Raw genomic sequence first — 23,698 nt, forward strand, 5'->3', positions numbered from 1 at the left:
AGGCTCCTCTGGTGCATGTATATTTTTCTCTTCTTTCCCCACAATTCCAATTCCATCAGACAAGGAGATTTATTGAACCACTATTTCTGTTAAGTTTCTTGTTCTGAGATATACTGTCCTTTTAATGCAAATAATTTATTTGTTTAGGAAGGTGGGGTTTTTACATTTGGAGCTGGAGGCTATGGTCAGTTGGGTCATAACTCTACCAGCCATGAGATAAACCCAAGGAAAGTTTTTGAACTCATGGGAAGTGTTGTCACGCAAATCACTTGTGGCAGGTAAGATCTTTTCTATGCTAGCCCTACGAATCTTATAAAAAAACTTGTTTTGTACAAGACTTCATGTATATTGCAATACGAAGTGGGGTTTTGTTGTTATCCTTTGTGCTTAGGGAAGACAAGATGGTCTCTAACAAAAGATATTTAGAGACCTTACTGGTATTTTAAAAACATTCAATAGAAGAATTGAAGGAAGTTACACTATTTGAGAGGCTCTGATTTTCTAAATGGAAAGCGTGAATAATCAGTGTGAAGGTATTGTTTATTGCTGTCACTTTATAATTTCCCATTAAAGAACAAGTGTGTTTGGGGATGTACCATGAGCATCACTGAGGATAAGTGTAAAATTTGGAAACATAACTTGTTTTGTGAAATACCTGTAATACTGTAGGCTTTCCAGTTCCTAATGGGTTTTTATTGTGTATGTTATACAAGCACCCAAGAAGTTAGAAAAGTTTCCAGCACACAAGGAAGTGCTCTTGTCCAAAGAATTGCATTCTAAGAAGACAAAATGAGAAAAGCAACACTTTGTTGTTTGAGTTAAAGAATATATAAATGTAAACCTATCTTTCTAGCAGTTTGGTTGACATTGAGTGGACCTGTTCCCTTTTAATAGTTTACATAAATTCAGTACTGGTTCTTCCCAGGCTTTTGATAGGAGAGAGGGTGTCTAGAGTCAAGATGGATGGGAGGGGAAAGGAGATACAGCCAATCTGCTAGAAAACTTCAAACTTCTGAATGTCTAGAGAGATGCTCTAAAGGTCAGACTGTGGCTCTGCAGGGGTTCAAGGCAGAACCTGGCATCTCCGTTCCGTGAACTTTTCCATGAAAATAAAATATTGCTTATTGAGGTATAAATGGAGTGTTGCCAGCAGCAGTGCTTTGCCAATAGAGAAGTGGAGCGTTTGATCCTACAGGACCTTTAGCATACTGTTTAACACAATTCGTAGGCTGGCCTGCCCAAAGCGTGTTACAATGCTTAGGTTTTTTGTTACTGAATTTTGTTTGCCCTAGGCAGCACACTACTGCGTTTGTTCCTTCATCTGGAAGAATTTATTCTTTTGGACTCGGAGGTAATGGGCAATTAGGTACAGGAACGACCAGTAACAGGAAGAGTCCCTTCACAGTAAAAGGAAACTGGCTTCCTTATAGTACTCAATGCCCGATAACCACAGGTAAGCAACATCTGGCTTATTTAATTCTTGGCTTTCTCTTCCTTTATAGTGTCTTGCAAATCTTGGGATTTAAACTAAATGTGGGCTACAATCACTTTCTTCCAAACAGTTTGGTTTTGCTGCGCTCTATTCCCTGAAGTCCATTTCTGCTGTAGGAAATACATGCTTACTTGTGCATATAAAGGGTTAGGTCCTTTGCTGGCAATAGAGCTAAAACTTAGAGCTGTTAGCTGTTGCAAAGATTTGCTTCAGCGAGGCTACGTAATAAAGGAACCTTTTTCTAATTGAGTGTTGATTGCAGTGTCTTCATTGTTTCTCAAATTCACATTTTCACAGTTGCCTGTTTTTTATTCCTATTGCAGACAGTGAGGAGTGTTATTGTGTAAAGAGAATTTTCTCTGGTGGGGACCAAAGTTTTGCACACTACTTTTATCCACAGGTAACAGATTAAATATACTTTGGTTCCAAAGCCTATCAAAGTTAAATTTTAGTTTTTCTGATGCATTTTAAAAGACTTTCATATTGAAGGTGCATGACTACATTGTAGGGTTCATTAGGGCAATGTGGAAGCACAAGGCACTAAGTCAATTTAGTAGTTGGAGGACTCGGATCCGGTTACTGAGTGTTAGCTGTCAGTAAGCTCTTGAGGCTTTTTGGCATAAGCTTTTTTCCTGATGGATGACTGCAGTTCTTTTCCTTTCATAAAGGAAAAGGTGATTGAATATTTGAGTTGTTCACCTCTGCCCAGCCCTCCTCAGTAACTCCTCACTGCAGCTTTGCTCTCTTCTGCTCTGTAGCCATTTTAGCATACCACAATGATAAGGAAACAAATGGAGCTTTCTGCTAAAAATGATAGGTGGTGACATAGTTTGTTATGTGATAGAGTTTTATGCTAGTCTTAAAACTTAAGCTTTAAAAGGACAATTCTAGTACAGAAAAAAAAGTCTAGAAGGACTTTACAGTAAAAATGACAACGTGGGAGTATGATGGAAAGGAAATGCTATTAGGGGATGAGTTGAGAGGAAAAGACAAGGTGAAGCTAGATGACTGGATTTGTCTAGGGGCTATTTCCAATATAGCCCAGCAGATACTAGAGCATAGGGATTAATGAAGCATCAAGAGTTGAGTATGTGGGGTAAAAACTAATTTGAACATAAAGGGAAACAGATTTTAATGGGAAACATGTTTGTTATCAGGAAAAACTGAGTAGAGGTCAGGCTTGCAGCAACCCTTTGTCCCACAGCCTGTTCTGGTTCTATAGAATCAACAATTTTTCTAGGGGCACTTTTTTTTTCTAAATCCTATTCGAGTTGTGGAACTATTGCTGTATTTGAGAGAAGCTTGTTTAACAGGTGTAGACTGGAAAAAGTGCTGATAATATAGGCTAAAAAATTCTCTATTAAAACTCCTTTCTTAAAAACTTTCTTGTGCAATTTTCTAATTGCTGGAGTAGATTCTAAGTGGCTAATTGAGGTGAACTGGAGACTGTATTAATGCAGTTATTGTGGCTTATTCTGTACAAAAAGTATGAGCAACTGATGAACTTTGATGCTGCAAAAGTATCCCTTTTGGTACATCCTAGTTTATTTAGTAACTTATATTGAATTCTTTCAAAGTTATGTAAGTACTGTACTCCTGGGACGTGCGTACTTGGCAGTTAAGGGGTTTCAGCCAAAATGTGTTTGTTTTCTCAAGTTAGTTTGTGGGCAGCTCAGTTCCCTGAGTCGTTTCATTGTGGGTTTAAATGACACTTCTGCTGGGCACAAGGGGAACAGCGAGAGGGTTTCTCATCCTGTATGTCTCATCATCATTCTCATGTAGGATGGGATCAGAAGTACTGATTTTTGGCAACAGCTAGTCATCGTTATGCTGAGTCAGCCAGGCTGTCAGACTGCACGCTCAGGAGCTATATGTTTCCTTTTACTAGTTCAACCTTATTTTTGGTACTATTTGCCATGTTGTTTTGAACCAGTGCTCCTACTCAAAACAGTGGTCTTGGTTCTGTTCCTCTTTACTATAGAAATCTTACTGGAATTCATTCGGTATGAGCAGCACATCAAAATGCAGCTCATCTGATGATGCAGTAAAAACATGATTCATTCTCAGAGGAGTCTGATGGAAGTGGGGTGGGAGAGCAGCTGTCCAAAAAATTGAACGGCTGTGTGCTCCCAGCCTGGCAGCGAGCTGACAGGCTCATAGTGACTAGGGAGAAGAGATGCTTCCTTAGTGTTCATCTTCTAGAAAAGTACTTTTATGTTTGGGGAGTTTACCATGAAGTAAGCTGTGGTGTCAATTAACAGTTTTAGCCTATGCTCTGCTTTGGTAATGAATGCAGAACTGCTACAGTGTGTTAAGTTTATCCTTGGGTTTATTTCACAGTAATAGTCTGGGTAGGCAAAATGTCAGACAAAGAATAGGTAAAAGAGCTCAACTGATTCTTCTGGAAATCAATTTTGTGCGCCTGATTCTTTATGCTTTCTTTAAAATTTAGAACATGGTGCCACCAGATGATTTTAGGTATCCTGACTTTTTGAAGCAGATTTGGACTGTGAATGAAACGTTTATTCAAAGATTGCTGACTTTCCCATCTGGAAGACTTCCCCTGGAGATAGCTAAGTGAGTGATGTTGAGGAAAGAAGTTGTCTTTTATAATTTTACTTATTAATTGGGCATTAATGTGGTTTTGTATGTACATAGCAAGCTATTTTTAATTGCTGAATTTATTACATGCAGAGCTTTTGCTGTGCTTTCGTTGTCATGCTTATCAAGTAGTTTAGATCCTTTAGTCTGTGTCATCTCTGTCACAGGTTAGATGACTATATAAGCTTAAAGTTAAGTTGAACATTGAAAAATAACGGTAAGGAATGTAAAGGAATAGGAGAACAATGTAAAGATTATTGCTTCTACTTTAATAGAGGAGGATGCAAAGAAATTATAAACAAATTCCAAGACTTGCTTTAATACGAGCTGTCTTAAGAATTGAGTCTTGAATGTAGGTTTTATCTAGTGTTGTTTAGTAATACTAAAGTCAGAGTTCTATCCTTTGTACAGTGTAATTTATTAGGGATTAAATCCTTTTTTTGTTGCGAATGCTAATTTGTAAAAAGAAAACAAAATAAATGTAACTTATTTCATATGAACAATTTCAGTGAAATTGATGGAACGTTCTCCTCAGCTGGGTGCCTGAATGGGAGCTTTTTGGCTTTGAGGTAAGTGGTCAGGCTTTTAAACAAGTATTTCTGTGAACAGACTTAATGGTGGCTACCTTCCTAGTGTCTCTTGTTTCAACTCTTAAAACCTTTCCAGTATTTCCTTATCTTACTGTTACGCTGATACCTGCAGTTTAAACTTATAGCTCCTTCACTGCCATATGGTTTGTCAGCTGGCCCACGTGCAGCGTATCTTTGGCCCGTCTTTGGAAGTGTGTGCCACCTGGCTGCTACCATGTAAGCCAGCAAAACTCATTACTTCTCAGCCACAGGTTATATATAATTCAAGGGGAATATATTGCACGGGCTGGTTTAGATCCTAGTGTTTTTACACAATTGTCTTGCAGTTAGCGAAGATGGGGTGTTTTTTTCCAGTTGTTGCTTCAAAGGTCATATGAGAAATGGAAGCCTGATTTCTCACGTTTTAATTCCTTAGTAAGTAGGGCTAAAAATTCAAGGTGGAAGAAATTTTTGAGTTGCTGAGAATACAGGATTCAGTCGTCTTCTCTGTATTTTTTTTCTTGCTGCAGCAATGATGATCATTACAAAACCAGTGCTAGATTCTCAGGGGTTGATATGAATGCTGCTAGACTACTATTTCACAAACTTATACAGCCTGACCACGCTCATATATCGCAACAGGTTTGTCCTGCATGTTTTCCTTATGTTTGGGATCATCTTTTGGTGTTACACCTCTTCAGAAATACTATTGTTATTCTTGCTCTGACCTTTTTAATCAGTTTTTTTTACTGAGTTAAAAAAAAAGTTTTGTGTTGTGCCATTAGGTAATACATGAGTATATTGTGTGTGTCTATATTTTAATATTTAAAATACTGTCTTTTTTTCTAAATGTGTAACAGTCTAATTTAAACTCTTGATGATTGTTTTCTAGATTATTTTTTTTTATCTAGATGGGCATTGCATTTGTTTGAATTCACAATTACATTAGAATAAACTGAATTTTATGATGTGCTGTAGGTGGCAGCTAGTTTGGAAAAGAACCTTATTCCCAAATTGACCAGCTCCTTACCAGATGTTGAAGCTTTGAGGCTGTATCTCACTCTACCAGAATGCCCACTGATGAGTGATCCAAACAATTTCACAACGTTAGCTATTCCTTTTGGAACAGCTATTCTGAACCTAGAAAAAGCTCCTCTGAAAGTTCTTGGTAAGAAACTGAATACTGTACTGTTAAAACTAAGACTCTCCAGATGAAAATGTATAGAAATTCCATGAGTGAAGATGTGATCTCAGCAACACCTACTGTGTATTTACAGTTCTATAGATTTCCCTGCTGAGAAGAGTTAGGGGTTAACATTGCTTGATGCATAGGAAAACAGCTATTTTGTTGCTCCCGGGTGACCTAACTGGCCGTCCGTATGAATTCATCTGGTATTGTAATTTTTGGACTGATTCCATTTGGGAGGAATTAAACTGTGTAGTTCATTGTATTTGATATATGTCTTCACACTTCAAAGTGAAAAGTATGTGGTCAGACAGCTAACAAGCTCTAAGCAATTTACAGAAGTGTTGCAGAGCAGATGTTAAATTGTCTTTGTTTCGATTGCAGCACCTGTGTTGTTTCTTTGAGAGGTTCATGTTTTCTCACTGACCCTAAGTTGTGGTTTTCAAATATGCAGCTGATAATAGCTCTATTTTCTTAACTCTGCGTCGTTACACCTTCTTACTGTGACTTCTGTCACCTGAAATTCAGCTTAAAGAGTTGAGGTTTCAGGATATTTCCTTCTTAATTGGTATCTTTTTGAGAGGGTGCTTTCTTCTTCCTTAATTATTTTTTGCCTTGTAACCCATCTCTTGTGTTCTTCAGTAGTTTTTGGTGAGAGTAAAGAGCTTGTCTGCTGTAAAGGAAAACAAACCGATTGTTTCTTTGAACTGTAGTTCCTTTTTTGTGTTGCTTCACTTTCCGTTGCTCTCAAGACTGTTTGCTTAAGTCAGGGTTTCAGGATTTGAGCCATCTGGTTTTTATGTCAAAAGTTACTTTGTGATATTGTGGTGTAGTCTGGATGAACAGACTTAAAGAGTTGGTATGTAACAATAGAGCACTTGAATAGAGGTTTCATTATTTATACAAACAGTAGTGTGTTGTTTAAAAGTCTGCACCACTCTTGCTGTGTTAAACTTTTTTTTTTTGAGAATCTTTGGTAACTGACAAGTATGCTTTCTAGCAAAACATATTTTTTAGTTAAAAGGATAGCATAATGTTGCAGTGGCAAGTACTCAGTTTGTGTGTTCACCATTTGTTGACAGAGAATTGGTGGTCTGTACTTGAACCTCCGTTGTTCCTCAAGATAGTGGAACTCTACAAGGATGTCGTAGTCCACCTCTTGAAGCTGTGCAAGATTGGCGTTCCGGCTTCTGAAAGAAGAATACTTACCAATTTTCTACACACGGCTTTTAGAGTTCTGGAAATACTGCATAGAGTATGTTTACCTCAATTTCAACCAATTATCTGTTTGTTTTTGTCAGCGTCTGTGTACTGTATAGTTGTTAAAAGAAGTTAAGTTACTAAAGAGTTTTAAATACTTAGACTTGCATCTACAGAGATATCTGTAGTTGTTCCATCTGGACCAATGAACCATTGGAATTCTGGATTCCAATCTGACATGGTGATGGAATTACCTATTTTTTTGTGAATGCAGACTGCCCCAGTCAGTTGCATCTGTGAGGGTATGTCAGAAAGAATTGCCTCTTTATCTTGAAATGATAGCAAGATCACAAATGGAAGATAAGAGTAAGCTATATTTTGAACAGGAAAGATCTGCATGGTTTTACCAAGACAAACTTTCTGATTCAAACTTTCAAGATAAACGATTTTCTGATTTGCTTATTCTGTTTGTTAGTATTGTAACAATTCATGAAAACTAGTGAATTTATGAACTTTGAACAAAAATAGCCTAAATCATTTGGAGTAACCGGACTGCGCACCTCACAGTGTATTATCTAATTGCTGCTGAGGTTTCCCCTCTCACCCCCTATTTTTTCCCTCAGTAGTTTGTTCTGGTCCTATAGCATTTTGTGTTTATATGCTAAAAGAACATTTTAGGCATTCCTTAAGGTGCTGGTCAAGTAGTGTATTTGTACAATCTAGCAAAATGGGCACAGGTATCTAAATTGGAGCTTTGTGTGCTGTATGTCACAGCCCTTTTTCCCAAGCTGTCAGAAAGAATGGTGAAGATTTCTGCTTTGGAAGTTGGAATTTATATGCTATGGTTTGCTCAGCTATTCTTTATGGAGACCATCAAATTAAGGCTGAGAATAACACTGTTAGTAATTATCTTATGTTAGAAGTGCTAGATGTCCATTGCAGCTTCCCATACGGAAAGCTGTTGTTATATAATAAATTATTATTTTCCTACCTTTTTCTGTCACTGCTCAGGCTTGCAGTAGCTGTAAATCTTAACACCTGAAGTTGCTCTTAAAATCTTAAAGCCTCCTGGGTAATTGTAGAATTTTAATGTGCTCTCCCAAGTTTGTGTTTTGTTTTTTTTTTTTTTTTTAAATCCAACTTTGACTACTGTGTAGCTACATAGTAGAAATAGTTAAATTTTACCTACCCTGCTGCCGAGCTATTTCTATTGGTATAGTCTTAACATTTAGCTGGTATGGACTAAAGTAGAGGAAAAAATAGGGTGACACATCTGAGGTATTTGACAGATTTAGTATCTGGTGGTTTGGGGGTAGGGGATGGTGGGGGAGATGTTTGAGAAAAGTAGGCTTGGATTATGTGTTCTTGTATATGTGTTCTTGGATTATGTGTTCTTGTATATGTATTCTATATAAAGACAGAATTGGGGATCTTGCTCTTTTGGTAGTTAACGGCGCTTAACAGTCCTTGGGAAAAGAAGTGTGTGTTAGGAAAAGTATGGATGCTTCTGGATTAAAATTATGCTGTAGAGAGAAGCCTTTATAGAAAGTTATTTTTCCACGTATCTCTTTCTAAGCTTAACATTTTTAAGTAGAAACTGTTCCTCTGGTCATGGGTAATAGAGATAGTATTCATACTGTTATTAAGAACAAAGTTCTCGAATCATAGTTCTTAAACTTGTGCAAATACAGGAACAAGTATTTGTTCCATGGTATACATGACTATCATTGTTCCTGTGAGATTGTATGATGTTTCAAAGTGGCAGCACTGTATTGTGCGATGCTGGATGCTCACGTGATCTTATTTTCCTTTGCATCTTTGATGGGATTCTGAATAATCCATGTATCCCATGTCTTTAACATTGTATTTTGCATTCCTGTAGACACTGTTGTTTTTCTAGAAAATTTTATTTAGTATATGGGTATCTGTGGCTGACATATCAAATGCTTGAAAAATATGGAAAATGTCCTTTTGAAAACTGTTATATAAAGTGCTAATAAAAAAAATTAATTGCACTTCTTCAGGTAAATGAAAGAGGACAAGTTATACAGTATGACAGATTTTACATTCATGAGATACAAGATCTGATCGATATCAGAAATGACTATTTCAGCTGGGTCCAGCAGCAGCAGCAGGTATTTGGAATGGTAAGTTGTGTTGGTTTTTGCTTCGTATTTTGTGGGGTCCCCCCATGTTTTATTTTGATTTTGTCCCTTTAGAAGCTTGTAGATTCTCTAAATACGAGCACTTTCATTTCATAAAAATATCTTCACAGATCACTAATGCTGAATAGACTCATCTTGCATCAGGCACTAGCTAAGGAAAAATTGTTAACCATGTGTGCTGCTTGTAGGGTATCATTCTTAGGACTGAGACTGTTCAACATTTTAATCTCTATCAATCAGGTGATTTAGAATGCTGTCACTTGAGACTTGCCATGTCAAAAAAGTTAGGAAAGTGATAATTCGTGATAGGAAAACATCCAGAATAACCTGAGTTACTATATAAGATAGGTTCAGTCAATGAGTAAGCTGAAACTGTCTTGGAAAACTAAGTCTAGAAGCATAATAGGGAGTTTCAGGAGACAGATAACTAATATAGTTTTCTACTTTTGAGTATAGCAACAAGAACTGAGATAACTAATTCATGGATCTGTAAACAGAGGAGTGGTAAGTGGGAGTAAATTAATGACTCCGCTGAGAAGTAGCGAGTTAGGATTTTACCACATGGTTCTTTGACTTAAGCTTTGAAAGAATATTGAGTAAGTTAATATGCTTTCTCTAGCCACCTAAATTTAATTTTTTTGCATCAGTACCTGGAGGGTCCTGAACTTGGGAGACCTACTTTTGCTGTATTTTATGAATACAAAGCAAGTGATGCTGTCTTCCAAAGAATTAAAATTGCAATGTAAAATAACAACAGCAGGGAGGCTGGGAGCATAAAAGAAATAATGAGTCAGTCTTGGCAGTCATGACAGACGTTTGTTTCAGCCAGGCTTGTCTGAAAACAATAATGGGTGTGTGATGAGGGCTGGTGTTGGTAGCTAAGAGGGGTGGTGTACTAAGTGAGATGTAGAAGCCAGGGATAAGCATTGCAGGGCCTTGGCATTAGAGACAGATTGTGTATTTGGAACAGAGAAGGGTATGCCAGTGAAGGTACAGAAGTGATGGAATTTAAAAGATGATGGCCTTTGCATGCTTTAAATGGATGTAAACAAACCCAAATTGCATGTCGTGATCAGAGAAGAAAATACTGAATATGGGAAAATGAAAGCTGGAAAATTGCTTTGTAATGAAAGTCTGAAGCTCCATTTGTTAATTAAATTGCAAGATTGAGCAGTAGCTTGATGTTACTGAGAAAATACTGTCACTGAATTTCCCTTTAATCGTGATTATTTTGTCATGTATTTGTGCAGTTTCAAGCTCAGCAGAAAAAGCTATTTTGATTTATTATAGGACCAAAATAAATTCCATGGCCTTAGTCAGATGTCCTTCGTAAATGGTTTTGATGGCCTTGTCCTGCCTTCATATTCACTGGTTTCCTGTGTTCTTGCTCTTAAAATTATAAGAAGCCCTGCTTGCCTATTGAACCAGTAATAATGAATCAAAATTTCTTTTGCTAGTGTAACTTCTATTGTCATAACTTGAGGCAAAACTGCTTGGTTCCTTAATTAAAATGTGGAGGGGAAAATGTAGAAGAAAAGAGAATTTCAGGAGTGTTCAGAGTACTCTTGGAGAGAAACTCAGAAGAAAAAAGCTTTCGTTCTTTCAACAACAGAAAAATGAGTGGGGAAAAAGTGAAGGTACTAAATAACGAACTATTGATTTGAAGAGGTGTTCTTGAGATACAGCTTAAAAGAGTTGAGAAAAACTGTTTGAATTAGGAATAAATAATGGTAGATACAGTAGGAGTTTAAAACTACATAGATCTGTGACAACTGGGGTACCACTGATGTTTCCTGTAGGAATTAGAGATGGAAAGTAAAGTATTCTGGCCATCACTCTCCCTGTGACCCATGGATGTCTTCATATTTGACTTCACATATACATAGTCAAATGTAAAAGTTATTAGTTTGTCATTACCTTTTATTCTTTTTCTGTTTTCTGCCTGCTGGGTGGAAACAAACTTAGCTTACAGCGCTGGATGAGGAGGGTAACGTGGCACCAGATGGATAACTTTGTTTCTTAGCAGAGTTGATGTAGCTTCTTGTGGGAGTCTCCACACAGGCCCACCCATACGTATGGGTCTGTCTCAAATTTCAAGAGTCAATTGCTTTTCTCATATCATATCTTATCATAGACCCAGATGATTCTTGAGACTTTATGATAAAGTGGTAGGGTTCTTCTGTATTTTTAAATGTTTACTAAAGTTTTACTCATGAAAAATGTTTTGCATTTAATTTGACATGTTTACAGTCATTTGAGAATGAAAATACATAGGTAAAAGCAAATGTCATTTATTAGTGTATGGAAGTAAATGTTTAAAATGTTTAAATTTTTGCATCCAAGAAAACGTGATACTTTAATGTTCCTTTTTTTGATGACTGATATAGAGGATGTCGAAAGGCATGGTTGTATTTGTTAGATTAATTAGAATGTTTATGGTTGATATTTATTTCTCAGTAAACATTCTCTTGGGGGTGGGAGGCTGTAGATAAATATTTTTAATTCTACATCAGAGATGAATAGTTAATGTAGACACTAATCCTGCTTTTTCATCTTAATTATTGCTACCTTTGTGCAAATGCTGTCATAGGATGTCAACCATGGATTAACTGAGGTAAGATTGGTTGCAATCTGATTTCTTTTGCAGAATGTAAGGAAATCAGAAATATGAATGTCAAGGATTGTCTGATGTGTTCTATTGGGAGTAAAGCTTTAAGTTAGCATGGCTGTAATTTGGAAAGGTTTTTGTGGGGCAAAAGTATGTACTTCTTTGTACTGCAAATTCAGAGCAACGTGTGAAAACAAGGACTACTTTGGTGATATCCACTGGCCGTAATAAAAGTTCTGAAATTAAAATGTACTAAGTGAGAGTGTTTGTGTGTGTTTTGGTTTTTTGTTTGTTCTTTTGTTTTGTGGTTGTTTTTTGTGTTTGTGTTTTTTTTCCTGAAGTACTAAACAGTTGAAAATCTACTTTATTTTCCTAAGATGCTTTGGTCCTGCATTGACAATGAGTAAAGATTTCTTTCTCTTTCCAGTAAAATAGATGTATTAAATGAGTACTATTGCAGTGGCTTCTTTAACCATGATTGTGGTTTTTAAATAAGCAGAGATATGACATGGTTCTTCTCGTTCTAGTTAACAGATATTCCTGTTACAATTTGCACATATCCATTTGTATTTGATGCCCAGGCAAAGACAACTCTCCTACAAACAGATGCAGTCATACAGATGCAGGTAAAAGTCTCAGTTTTTAATGTTACAAAATTTTTACTTTTTTTCTAAGTTGGGTGTCTTGGGCTGTTGCTGTTAGTGTTGGTCTTTTTGTGTTTTTCTGTTGTTTGTTTTTTGTTAAACTGTATAATCTCTTCTCCACAAGAAAGAGAGACTTAGTTTTAATCTCAGGGTATGTACATGATAGAAGCTAGTGGGTTTGGGATCTCAATGAAATTAGATTGTTTAATAATTGAATAAATTTCTAAGGAACTTATTTTCCTTTCGTTAATGAGATGCCTTTTTTGAAGTCTTAACAAGTGCGTAAAAAACCAAACAAACAAAACAAAAACAAACCAAAAAAACCAAACCCAAAACTGGCCACCACCCCCAACAAAGAAACAATGCCATGTCCCACGTGAGCAGGCTTTCAGTGATAGCTGCGTAGAGCCTGGAGCTGGAACTCTTAACTATCTTGTTACTATCTTGTTGGAGGCAGTAGCCAGTTACAGTAACTTCTAATTTCTTATTGTAGGAGCTGGTGCTGTTCTTAAGATCAGTAGTATGAGAGCGGCAACATGTTGGCATCACATGAATATCTAGTGCACACCTAATTTCTCATTTCATCTGTCACACCACCTTCAAAATGCTGCTAAACCGTAAAGTCTGATCAGTGTCTGCAAGGCAGTAGAAAAGACGCTTATCTTGAAAATCTAGCATCTACTTGCGATAGTGGGAGTAGGTTTCCTGATCTTGCAGTTTGTGGTAGTTTTTGGCTCTCTTCCTGTTAAATGCAATTATACGTTACTCCTAATTTGTTCACTTCTGTTTTAACTTAGAGACTTTCCTAGAAATTGGACACTTGATACAAACAATGCTATATCTTGACCCGTATCTCTTGTCTAGAAATAGATACACTACACAACCCTAAAATAACTTAAGAGTATCTTATGTGTTTTCATGATTCTCTAGGTAGAACTGAAACCAGTGTGATGTGGTGAGCTATACTTTTGTTCAGTGTTTGGAATTTTTTTTTTAGAAACATAATCCATACCTGTTCAATTGCTGTAAGGGTATAATCATATTCTTAAAACAGGAAAGGAAGAATGAAAGGAGGCTACTGCAAAAGTAACAGCACCAGCTGCCCCTTCCCTGTTTGTAATGTTTAATATAATAAAAGTTACAGTTCTGAGTCTGACATTAAACAGAAGAGATAAGTAATGCTCAAGTAATGGGCTCATGTAGAAAAATACTGGCTTGCTTTTGTAGTTCATAATAAACATAGTTTCTTATGCCTTTGAAATGTACATAAACAGTCAATACCAACATTTGATGAATTCAGGGAAATGTTTACATTGAATGTTTCTATTAACAATATTAAATAGTATTAAACCACAAACTTTCAAGAGTTCTGTGCCATATTCAGAACATTTGCAACAGTATTTTGTTTTTGAACAGTTGTAATACAAAAATTATACTACAAGTGAAATAGATGAACAAATCACTTTTCATTCTTTGAATTAGTTTTTAATGAATGCTTTCATGCCAGATTTTTATTAAGCAGCGTACTCTTCATTAGATGAAGTGCAGTATTTTCTTGCTTCCTTTTATTATCCAAAGTGTTTTGAGTGGAATGTTAAAAACTCTGCTCTAAGACTTCCCTGAACATTAGCATTGATGAGGCTAATGGGTAAAGGCAAAATATTTCCTGAGACAAAAGGAATATGAAGCAAATTTGGGCAAACTCAGTAGCTCTCATAATAGCTATTCCCATTCATGTCTTCTGCAGCTTTTAAGACAAAGACTGACGGGCATTTAATGTTGACAGGAATCTTATGTCACCTACCGATGCTTTTGCTTGTTTCTTTTCCAGATGGCTGTTGATCAGGCTCACAGGCAGAACTTGTCTTCTCTCTTTCTGCCTGTATTTGAATCTGTCAACCCATGCCTGATATTAATGGTACGGAGAGACAATATTGTAGGAGATGCTGTGGAAGTCCTAAGGAAAACAAAGAACGTAGACTACAAGAAGCCACTCAAGGTATTACCAGTACATATTGCTCAAAGTGTCTTTCACTGACGTGCAAGTAATTGAGAATATTTTTGGAGAACTCTTGTTTCACAATCGTTTTTAATTCAGTTAGCACTGAATTGTGTGTTTCAGGTTATTTTTGTAGGGGAAGAAGCTGTTGATGCTGGAGGTGTTCGCAAAGAATTTTTTTTGCTCATCATGAGGGAGTTGCTAGATCCCAAATACGGAATGTTCAGGTATTACGAAGAGTCCAGGCTGATCTGGTTCTCTGATAAGGTAGGGTGTGATCTATAGTCATTAATTTTCTTTTAGCTTACAATATTTATATTAATAATGTATGAACATAGTAATTTGTGGTAGTGGTAGCTTGTGGTACCACAAGTTTCAGCTTGTGGTAGAAGCTGAAATAATTGTTCTAAAAAAATGTTTATTTTTGTCACTGTTAGATCAAAACTTTCCCGTTCTGTTTTTCCCCATTCCTCGCTTACTCCTTACCAGTTGTCCCCAGCCCAGATGAGTTTAGTAGGATGAAGTGCCAGCCAGAGTAAACTGATTCTAAGAGCCAGATCAGTATGTCAAGGTGGCAGAGAAAAATTCTTGAAGTGGCATATCGAATAGGTTTTTCTGTGTTCAGCCAAGTTTATGGGTCCATTTCGTAGGCAGTCATCTGGTCATACTTTCTTGGAAGTTTTCATGGAATCATGGAATTTTTCAGAGTTGGAAGGGACCTCTAGAGATCATCTAGCCCAACTCCCCTGCTAAAGCAGGATTGCCCAGAGCACATCCCTCAGGACTGCATCCAGGCGGGTCTTGAAAGTCTCCAGAGAAGGGGACTCCACAACCTCCCTGGGCAGCCTGTTCCAGTGCTCTGGCACCCTCACCGTAAAGAAGTTTCTTCTCATATTTGAACGGAACTTCCTGTGTTCCAACTTGTGCCCGTTGCCCCTCGTCCTGTCACTGGGAACCACTGAAAAGAGTCTGGCTCCATCCTCCTTCAACCCACCCTTTAGATACTTGTATGCCATAGTAAGGTCTCCCCTCAGCCTTCTCTTCTCCAGGCTAAAGAGCCCCAGCTCTCTCAGCCTTTCCTCATAAGGGAGACGCTCCAATCCCTCAGTCATCTTTGTTGCCCTACGCTGGACTTGCTCCAGCAGTTCCCTGTCTCTCTTGAAGTGGGGAGCCCGGAGCTGGACACAGTATTCCAGTTGTGGCCTCACCAGTGCAGAGTAGAGGGGGAGAATGACCTCCCTTGACCTGCTGGCCACACTCTTCCCTATGCAGCCCAGAATTCCGTTGGCCTTCTTGGTGACAAGGGCACATTGCTGGCTCATGGATAATTTGCTGTCTACCAGGACCCCCAGATCCTTTTCTTCAGAGCTGCTTTCCAGCAGGTCCACCCCTAACCTATACTGATGCCTGACATTCTTCCTCCCCAGGTGCAGGACCCTACACTTGCTTTTGTTGAACCTCAATAGGTTCTTCTCTGCCCAGCTCTCCAGCCTGTCTAGGTCAAGCCGGATGGCAGCACGACCCTCTGGGGTGTCAGCCACCCCTCCCAGTTGGGTATCATCAGCAAACTTGCTGAGGATACACTCTGTCCCCTCGTCCAGGTCATTGATGAATACATTAAACAATACTGGCCCAAGTATTGACCCCTGGGGGACACCACTAGTTACAGGCCTCTAACTCGACCCTGCTCCATTAATCACAACTCTCTGAGTCCTGTCACACAGCCAGTTCTCAATGCACCTCACTGTCCCCTCGTCTAGTCCACACTTCCTCAGTTTCTTAAGGAGGATGTTATGAGAGAGTGTCAAAAGCCTTGCTGAAGTCAAGGTAGATGACATCTGCTGCTCTGCCCTCATCTAGCCAACCAGTTATAACATCATAGAAGGCTATGAGATTGGTCAAGCATGATTTACCCTTGGTTTTGATTGTTGACTTTTTAGTCCTCTTTTGGAGAAAAACACTGACTAGGGTGGCTATATCACAAATACCTGCATGGTAACGTTTCCACAGTTGTGTTTTAAGCCTTGGCTATTAACTCCAAGGGAGGCAATAATGAACTCCTCCCTCCTCCCCAAAATATTTTTTTTTTTAATTGACATATATTTAATAGTGCAATAGTAAGTCATTGACAGAAACACAATCTTATTGCAATACTTTCAGCAGTATGCATCACTTGTAACACAAAATATGTTGTATCAGCTTCTTCTTTTTAAGTAGAAAGAGTTCTGTTTCCCTGGATTTCAGTCTCTCTCAGCTGGTTAAAACTTTATCCTGTTTTTCTCAGTGCTTAATGGATACATATATATTTAAGAAAAATATAAATGAAACTCGCTTACATTATACTGCACTGTATACTTTTTTCTGGACTCTGCAAGATTAAATTAACTTCTGTATTTTAAACCATCTTGTCTGTTTTCTGTTCTTAGACCTTTGAAGACAGTGACTTGTTTCATTTGATTGGTGTTGTCTGTGGGCTAGCAATATATAATTTTACTATTGTAGACCTTCATTTCCCTTTGGCTTTGTACAAAAAGCTATTGAATAAGAAGCCATCCCTGGATGACTTGAAAGAGTTGATGCCGGATGTTGGCAGGTAAGTGAGAAAGAAAAATGAGTGACACTAGAAATTAATTTTTAATTCAACATTTTCCTTTAAGAACCTATTTTCACACTAACAGGATAAACAGCTCAGAGTAACTTGCAGCCATCATGTCATTCGAGAAAGGATGCATGCTATTGTTAAAAACTTGCTTCTAATGCTTGCTTTTAGTATTTGTGTCTTCTCTTCTATTATCCTACAAGAATTTCAGGGGAAAACATTATTTGAAATTCAAAACCTTTGAGTTCTAGCTGTTAATTTTATAAGCCTAAATATGAACGTAATTTTAGCTCTAAACAACTTGTTTAGTCCCTCAAGGAAATGTTTTTGCTTGTTTCAGGAACAAATAACATGCTAAATATCTGCTCTTTTAGGGATTTGAATAGCACTAACAGGTAGGAGGTTCAAATGAGGGGAAGTGAATGCTTGATTGCCTCAGTGTTGTGAATGCTAAAAGCTTTTATAGATTCGAGGAGAAATCAAACAAGTTAATGGAAGAGCCCCTCGGTGGTGGTGAAGTACTCATCGCCTCTGGTTTGGGAATCCCTTAGCTGAAGACTAGGATATGAATTTTCTCTTTTCACACCTGGAGATAATCAAAAGGAAATAACGCTACAAGTAATTGCAAAAAGATTGCTTGAGATTTCCCATCCCTGCACAAGGTGCATGTCAACGAGCTAATAAATGAAATAACATGGAAAGATTTTTTTTTTTTAAATGTGAATGTTCAAAGCATAAAGACTACTTCAGGAAAATTAAGTTCATCTTTCTTTCCACTGGTACAAATACTTTGTAACTTATTTTGCAGGGGAATGCAACAGTTACTGGACTATCCAGAGGATGACATAGAAGAAGCATTTTGTCTTAATTTTACTGTAAGTTTTATATAGTATATAAGCTCATACCATCTATTATAACTGCCTTTGTTGGTGTGTTTGAGCAAAAGCATCTGCTGCTGATTGCCATGAATTTTAGCAGCTGTGTCTGCCATTCATGTTGCTGTTAGCTAAGTGGTGGGAAGAAGTACTCTATACTATTATAATAAATATACTATTTTTGTTTGTTTTAAATAGATCACTGTGGAAAACTTTGGTACAACAGAAACTAAAGAGCTTGTTCCTAATGGTGCTGACATTCCCGTAGTCAAACAAAACAGGTGAGTTTTATGGGTTACAGGGTAGCTCAGTGTTGCCATCTGCCTTGGGAATGTGACTGGGCTGCTCTAAATACGCTTTGCCAGGCTGTTACACTAGCGTTGGAGGCAAAACTACTTTGATTGTTTTTCCAAGCTGTTCTTACGTGTATTGTTAAAATAGCTGTTGTATTTAATGGTTTGCTAGCTGTGGAGAGGCTATCTAATTTTACTTGGAATGTGTAATACTTTTTTTTTTCCATTTTGAACTTAGAAGTATTTTGAACCTCTTTAGGGCCCATTTTGACTACCTGGTGTTCATTTTATAAGATTAAAAATGATTGTGGTTCTGCAGGAAGTTATAATATAATTGGAATTTAGTGAGTAAAGATGAAAACTTCAACCTAGATGCCATCATGTGGCAATTATTCATATGTGAAATGTTATTTCAGGGAAGTCTTCCCTTTGTAGAGCAGATAAATTAATCTAGTGTTATCTAGTGTTACTGTCTGAAGAGTGTGTGAGGGGTGGGGTTTCTTTCCTTTGTAAAGGATTCTGTTACTTCTATTTATAAAAGCAGCCTCTCCCAGCCTTTGTGGGAATGCACCTAGGCAGGGTGCCGGAGGAACGAGGGAGAAAATGTACCTCTAGGCATGTTCCTAGAGGGCAAATGTTTTGGGCAACGTTTTCTGTAACTAGCTACATCTGTTGTAGAGGAAAGAGTGATGACAGAAGGTTCCGAGAGTATCATAAACCCACACATAGCCTTGTGCAGCGACAGTACCTCCCACAATGGAGTGATTCTTAGCCTACTATTAGCCTACTGCAGTCACCACCTATAGCTGTCACAGGTGTTTTATTGTTTTTGGTTTTTTTTTCTCCACTCCTTGGCTTATAGCTGAGGATTTGTGATTCTTTATCTTAAACATGATAGCATTGAAGTTCTCTGGTGGTGGTTTGGTGTTCTGTCACAAAGCGACAGTAAAATTGGAGTTGAATTATGAGAAAAGATCCAAGGTGCCCATGGAATGTATGCTGCACTGCTGTCACCAGTTGGCTTGTAGCAACGAAGAATTCATGTTTCTCAAGATCCAAATATTCCGTGATGTTTTATATTAACATATTAATTAACATAGAGTATATATACGTAAGATACATATACACATATAATAATGCTAATTAATTAACATACAGTATAATAATGCTAACATTAATGTTAACATAGAGTATAATAAGGCTAATTAGTTTATGACTATGAATTTTCCTCTGGAGCAGCCTTTCCTTCCACTGTTAGTATTACACAAGTTCCCCACCCCTCTGCCAATTACATAGTGTGTGTAAACAGGGTATTTCATTGAGTGCTGGGAGAGGAGGAATGTGATTCACCACTTTGCTCATCTCCAGTATTTTCAGTTCAACAACTTTAATAAATGTGCTGTCAAAATGTGTTTAGATGATGCTTTAAATAATTGGTGATGTTATTCAAATGCTGTGGCTGTTATTCAAATACTGTGGCTTTCCATGGAGAAAGTGTGTTGGTAATCTATACAGTTGGTAAACTGTAATCTGTAACCAAAGTCACTCTGCCAGTGTAGAAATGAACATTGTTAACTAGGATTGATTGAAATGGTAATTAAAAGAAATAATCATAAATACTGTATCACACCAAGGAATTTTAGTTTTCCCCCTAAGTGCTGAGGAAGAAGATGTTTCCAGAGAGATATGAGAACTCCTTGTACCAAAGCACAGATAACAGGCCGTCTGTTATTCAGTGTCCTAGTTCCTTTGCACTGATCTTTCTACGGGATAGGACTCAAATGTCTGTTTGAAATTGATCTGCATTTTCAGTGCAGATATGGTAATCTTTTTAATCAAAGAATAGAACAGCAAGTTTGACGAGTTGGTTTCAGGACAGTGCATGTAATTCAAACTTTAAAGCTTCTTGCCATTCAGTCCCACTTACTGCAGTACATACAAATAAGAGAAATGCTTATAGTACCTGAAATAAATAACACTAAATGTTACTGTTTTTCTGTTGCACATTAGGGACTCTGTCTTGGGGGGCATGGAGAGGAAGTACATTTATGTTCCATTTTCATTGAGGTTATCTTCACTGTGGTTGTAACATGAAGCAGAGAATTTAGTATATTTAGATCCTTTTTGCTTAACTTCCAATGCTGTGTTCCATACAGAAATTGCCACTGTTCTATTGATAGAAGGGTGACATGCTTTTTTTTTTTTTTCTCCTCTCAATGTAATTCTTTTTTTCTTCTTTGTACAGGCAAGATTTTGTAGATGCATATGTGGATTACATCTTCAATAAATCTGTGGATTCCTTATTCAGTGCATTCTACACAGGCTTCCACAAAGTATGTGGTGGTAAAGTTCTTCAGCTCTTCCAGCCTAGCGAGTTGCAAGCAATGGTGATTGGCAACACAAATTATGACTGGAAAGAACTGGAGAAGGTAAGAACCATAGTTAGCTATTTGTTTCATATATTTGTAATTTCATGATACAAAAGCAAAATCTTGAAGTGTCCTTTAGAGCTGTTTTAATTGATGTGACTTCCAACCTTGATTGAATTGACTGCACAAGTGAGGAACTTTTCTTAAAATGTCAGTGAATTAAAACACTAAAATACTATTTACCTTCCTGATTAAAGTTTTTCCATCTCATTTCTGAAGGAAATCAGAGGAAGAGAGAGGAAGAAAAATCCCCAGAGTCAAAAGGCAGCTGTATACAATGTATTATATTAGGAAGGGGAAAGTGAACAAAATGCACACAGCTGATAGAAGTAAATATTCTTTATTGCCGAAACTCACCATGAGACTTTGTCACTACTTCATTGGGATTGAAAATGCGTTGGAGTATAGGCATCTGCCCATAAAGTCAACGAACAGCGGAAGAAAATTAACCAAGGGAAAAACTAACATGTTACTTGCAGTATCCCTTACACAAACAGCATTCATTCTGCTTTAATGTCAGATTATCCCACTAATTCTGTGTGTTAACAATTAACCTAATTTCTTGCTCATTTTAGAATACAGAATACAAAGGAGAATACTGGGCAGACCATCCTACAATTAAAATATTCTGGGAGGTTTTTCATGAGTTATCTTTGGAAAAGAAAAAACAGTTTTTGTGTAAGTATTTGAAACTACTTTGCAGAAGTTGCTAACTGAACAGGATCACTGTGATTTCAGGCTCTTGCTATAAGAAAGCGGATGTAATTATTTGTCTAAAATGATTAACTTTATTTGGAAGAAAAAAATCGTAGTAGAAGAAATTGATTATGAGCTTGTCTATGATTTTGCTGGGGTTGTCCTGAGTAATTCTGGGTGGTGGGCAGTTGCAAGACCACAGTAGACCAGGGCAGCATTAAAAAAAACCCAAACAAACAAAAACAAAACCAAAAAAAACCCCAAAACATCAAACCCAAAAATCCCCAACAACCTGAACTGCTACTGTCATTTATCTGACAACTAGGAAATTTTTTCTGTGTTTCGACATAAGGTTCACATCCTCCAGTTCTGTCATTGCATGTAGACAGAATTTTGGAGTTCTGACTGATTGTAAATATCTCAAGGTACTGATTTGAGTGGAAATATACAGGGGAAAAACCAAAGTTATGGAAGCTTCCTGTGAACAAACTTTTGTTGAGAATAGATCATAGATTAGTTTCCAATTCAGACAAATTTCTTACTGAACAAACTAATTCTGTGTATCTACGAGATGCTTGTAAATGCTTGGTAAAGGTATAGGCAATGGATTTTAAATAACAAATTCTGATGCATGAAGAACTTCCTACTTTTTTTTTTTTGAAGACTTTTTGGTTTCATATGCTAAAATGAAAGGCTTTCCTTTATATCTCGCTTGTTGTGTTGTAGTTAAGGGTTAATATATGTAAGCTGGAGATGAGATGAAGTCGTCATTCCCTGTTTTTTAACCGTATGTGGAATAATTAAAAAATGCAAATAACGATTAGAACTGCACATATGACACATACAGTGTTAGTGTTAAACTGCTTTTGAGACTTTGTTTGTTTTTTCTTGGCAGTGTTTCTGACGGGCAGTGATCGTATTCCAATTCTTGGAATGAAGTGTCTTAAACTAGTCATCCAACCAACAGGAGGCGGAGAAGGTTATCTTCCGGTAGCTCACACTTGCTTTAATCTTCTTGATCTTCCAAAATACACAGATAAAGAAACCCTAAAATCTAAGTTGATCCAGGCTATAGATCACTACGAAGGTTTCAGTTTAGTATAACTTCAGAAATGAGAGTTCTGTGTAACGTGGGATCATTAAACTAACTCTTTGTGTCTTTCTTGTGGTGGTAAATTCAGTGGATTAAATGATGGAGTGATAATATAGCTGATTATTTGCGAAAACGTTTGGTGGTACGGTTATTCATGGGAGCCAAAAAACACTTACAAAAATGAGGAACTGTCTTAATACATACATTCTTGTACAGAACCATGTGGATTTTGCCATCTTACAATAAAAATGAGAGTATTGTGAATGGGAGTCAAGTTTCACTAACATGAATTAACACTTCACCTTATGCAAACAATTTGGCGTGGGAGTGCATGAGAGACTTGCTTAAGTTTTTCAGATCACTTAGTAAGAACATTTAACTTTTTCCCTGATAAATTCACTTGGTAACTTTTCATTTTGTAAATAATAAATTTTTGTGATAAAATAATTATGTTCCAATAGCAGTATGGTTTCTATTGCTTGTAATTGAATATGAGCTTATTTTATGGCTTTTAACAAAAAAGTGACTACTCTGATTTCTGAAGATATATTTTTCTGGTTTGTTTTAAGAACCTTAATGATGAAAGTGATTGTTTAAGAGACATTCATCTTCACAATGTACAATCCATGAAGCAGTCACTTAGTGCCGATACGAAACTGCATACAATGGCATTTTTAATATGTGGATGGACAAGCTGACTTAATACAGGGTTTTATTTTTAAGGACTGATTCTGTAATTAAGTGGACACAATTATAAAAGAGGTTTAATTTATCACTTGAAACCTCTGCAGCCATATGTCAAGAATACAGCTTAAAAGAAAAAGATGCACCAGGCAGTTGTTGCTGTCAAGAGGTTAAACGTTTATTTTTAAATGCTGAAAGCGTAGTTTATGGTTTCTAATAGAATTTTCACTTTTTTCCAGATAAATGCATTTGAAATAACTCTTTAACACCCCCCTCCCCTTTTCTTAAGATTTTATTTTTAGTATAATTGCCCTGAGACGATTGTGCTTAGCTGGACACTTTCAGATTTGACTTTCCTTCTCTGGTTAAATTCCAGATTTTGTGGTGTTATATGTGACTTGCAGCTGTGAAACAAATATTTATTTTTTTTAGATTTTTAAATGCAGTGAAAAAATTCAAGCTATAATAAAAGACTTGAATGAAAACCTTTGTTGGTTGATGTGTATGGATGCTTGCATCAGGTATATTTCTTCAACTGGAGGGCAGCTTTTGCATGCATTAAATC

At 37.1% G+C, this 23,698-nt stretch overlaps 1 protein-coding gene across 10 annotated transcripts in view; it reads left to right on the plus strand.

Moving 5' to 3' along the window:
- HERC4 (HECT and RLD domain containing E3 ubiquitin protein ligase 4) overlaps nucleotides 1-22,713 on the plus strand; it is a 36,731-nt gene extending 14,018 nt beyond the window's left edge. For 6 of the 10 annotated variants that reach the window (XM_074590009.1, XM_074590014.1, XM_074590015.1 and 3 more), the window contains 19 exons: nucleotides 148-278; nucleotides 1,293-1,453; nucleotides 1,816-1,892; nucleotides 3,945-4,069; nucleotides 4,603-4,662; nucleotides 5,193-5,304; nucleotides 5,641-5,830; nucleotides 6,931-7,103; nucleotides 9,073-9,195; nucleotides 11,804-11,827; nucleotides 12,349-12,447; nucleotides 14,297-14,464; nucleotides 14,588-14,731; nucleotides 16,891-17,057; nucleotides 17,872-17,938; nucleotides 18,137-18,219; nucleotides 20,477-20,660; nucleotides 21,236-21,338; nucleotides 22,252-22,713. In XM_074590009.1, coding sequence (XP_074446110.1) covers nucleotides 148-278; nucleotides 1,293-1,453; nucleotides 1,816-1,892; nucleotides 3,945-4,069; nucleotides 4,603-4,662; nucleotides 5,193-5,304; nucleotides 5,641-5,830; nucleotides 6,931-7,103; nucleotides 9,073-9,195; nucleotides 11,804-11,827; nucleotides 12,349-12,447; nucleotides 14,297-14,464; nucleotides 14,588-14,731; nucleotides 16,891-17,057; nucleotides 17,872-17,938; nucleotides 18,137-18,219; nucleotides 20,477-20,660; nucleotides 21,236-21,338; nucleotides 22,252-22,460 — 2,400 coding nt within the window. In that variant the 3' untranslated portion in view covers nucleotides 22,461-22,713. The remainder of the gene's footprint in view (nucleotides 1-147; nucleotides 279-1,292; nucleotides 1,454-1,815; nucleotides 1,893-3,944; nucleotides 4,070-4,602; nucleotides 4,663-5,192; nucleotides 5,305-5,640; nucleotides 5,831-6,930; nucleotides 7,104-9,072; nucleotides 9,196-11,803; nucleotides 11,828-12,348; nucleotides 12,448-14,296; nucleotides 14,465-14,587; nucleotides 14,732-16,890; nucleotides 17,058-17,871; nucleotides 17,939-18,136; nucleotides 18,220-20,476; nucleotides 20,661-21,235; nucleotides 21,339-22,251) is intronic. The other 4 variants (XM_074590013.1, XM_074590017.1, XM_074590018.1 and 1 more) reach the window with 2 other exon arrangements.
- Nucleotides 22,714-23,698: the final 985 nt, after the last annotated feature.

This window comes from Larus michahellis, chromosome 6 (assembly GCF_964199755.1).
Source record: "Larus michahellis chromosome 6, bLarMic1.1, whole genome shotgun sequence".
NCBI classification, from domain to species: domain Eukaryota; kingdom Metazoa; phylum Chordata; class Aves; order Charadriiformes; family Laridae; genus Larus; species Larus michahellis.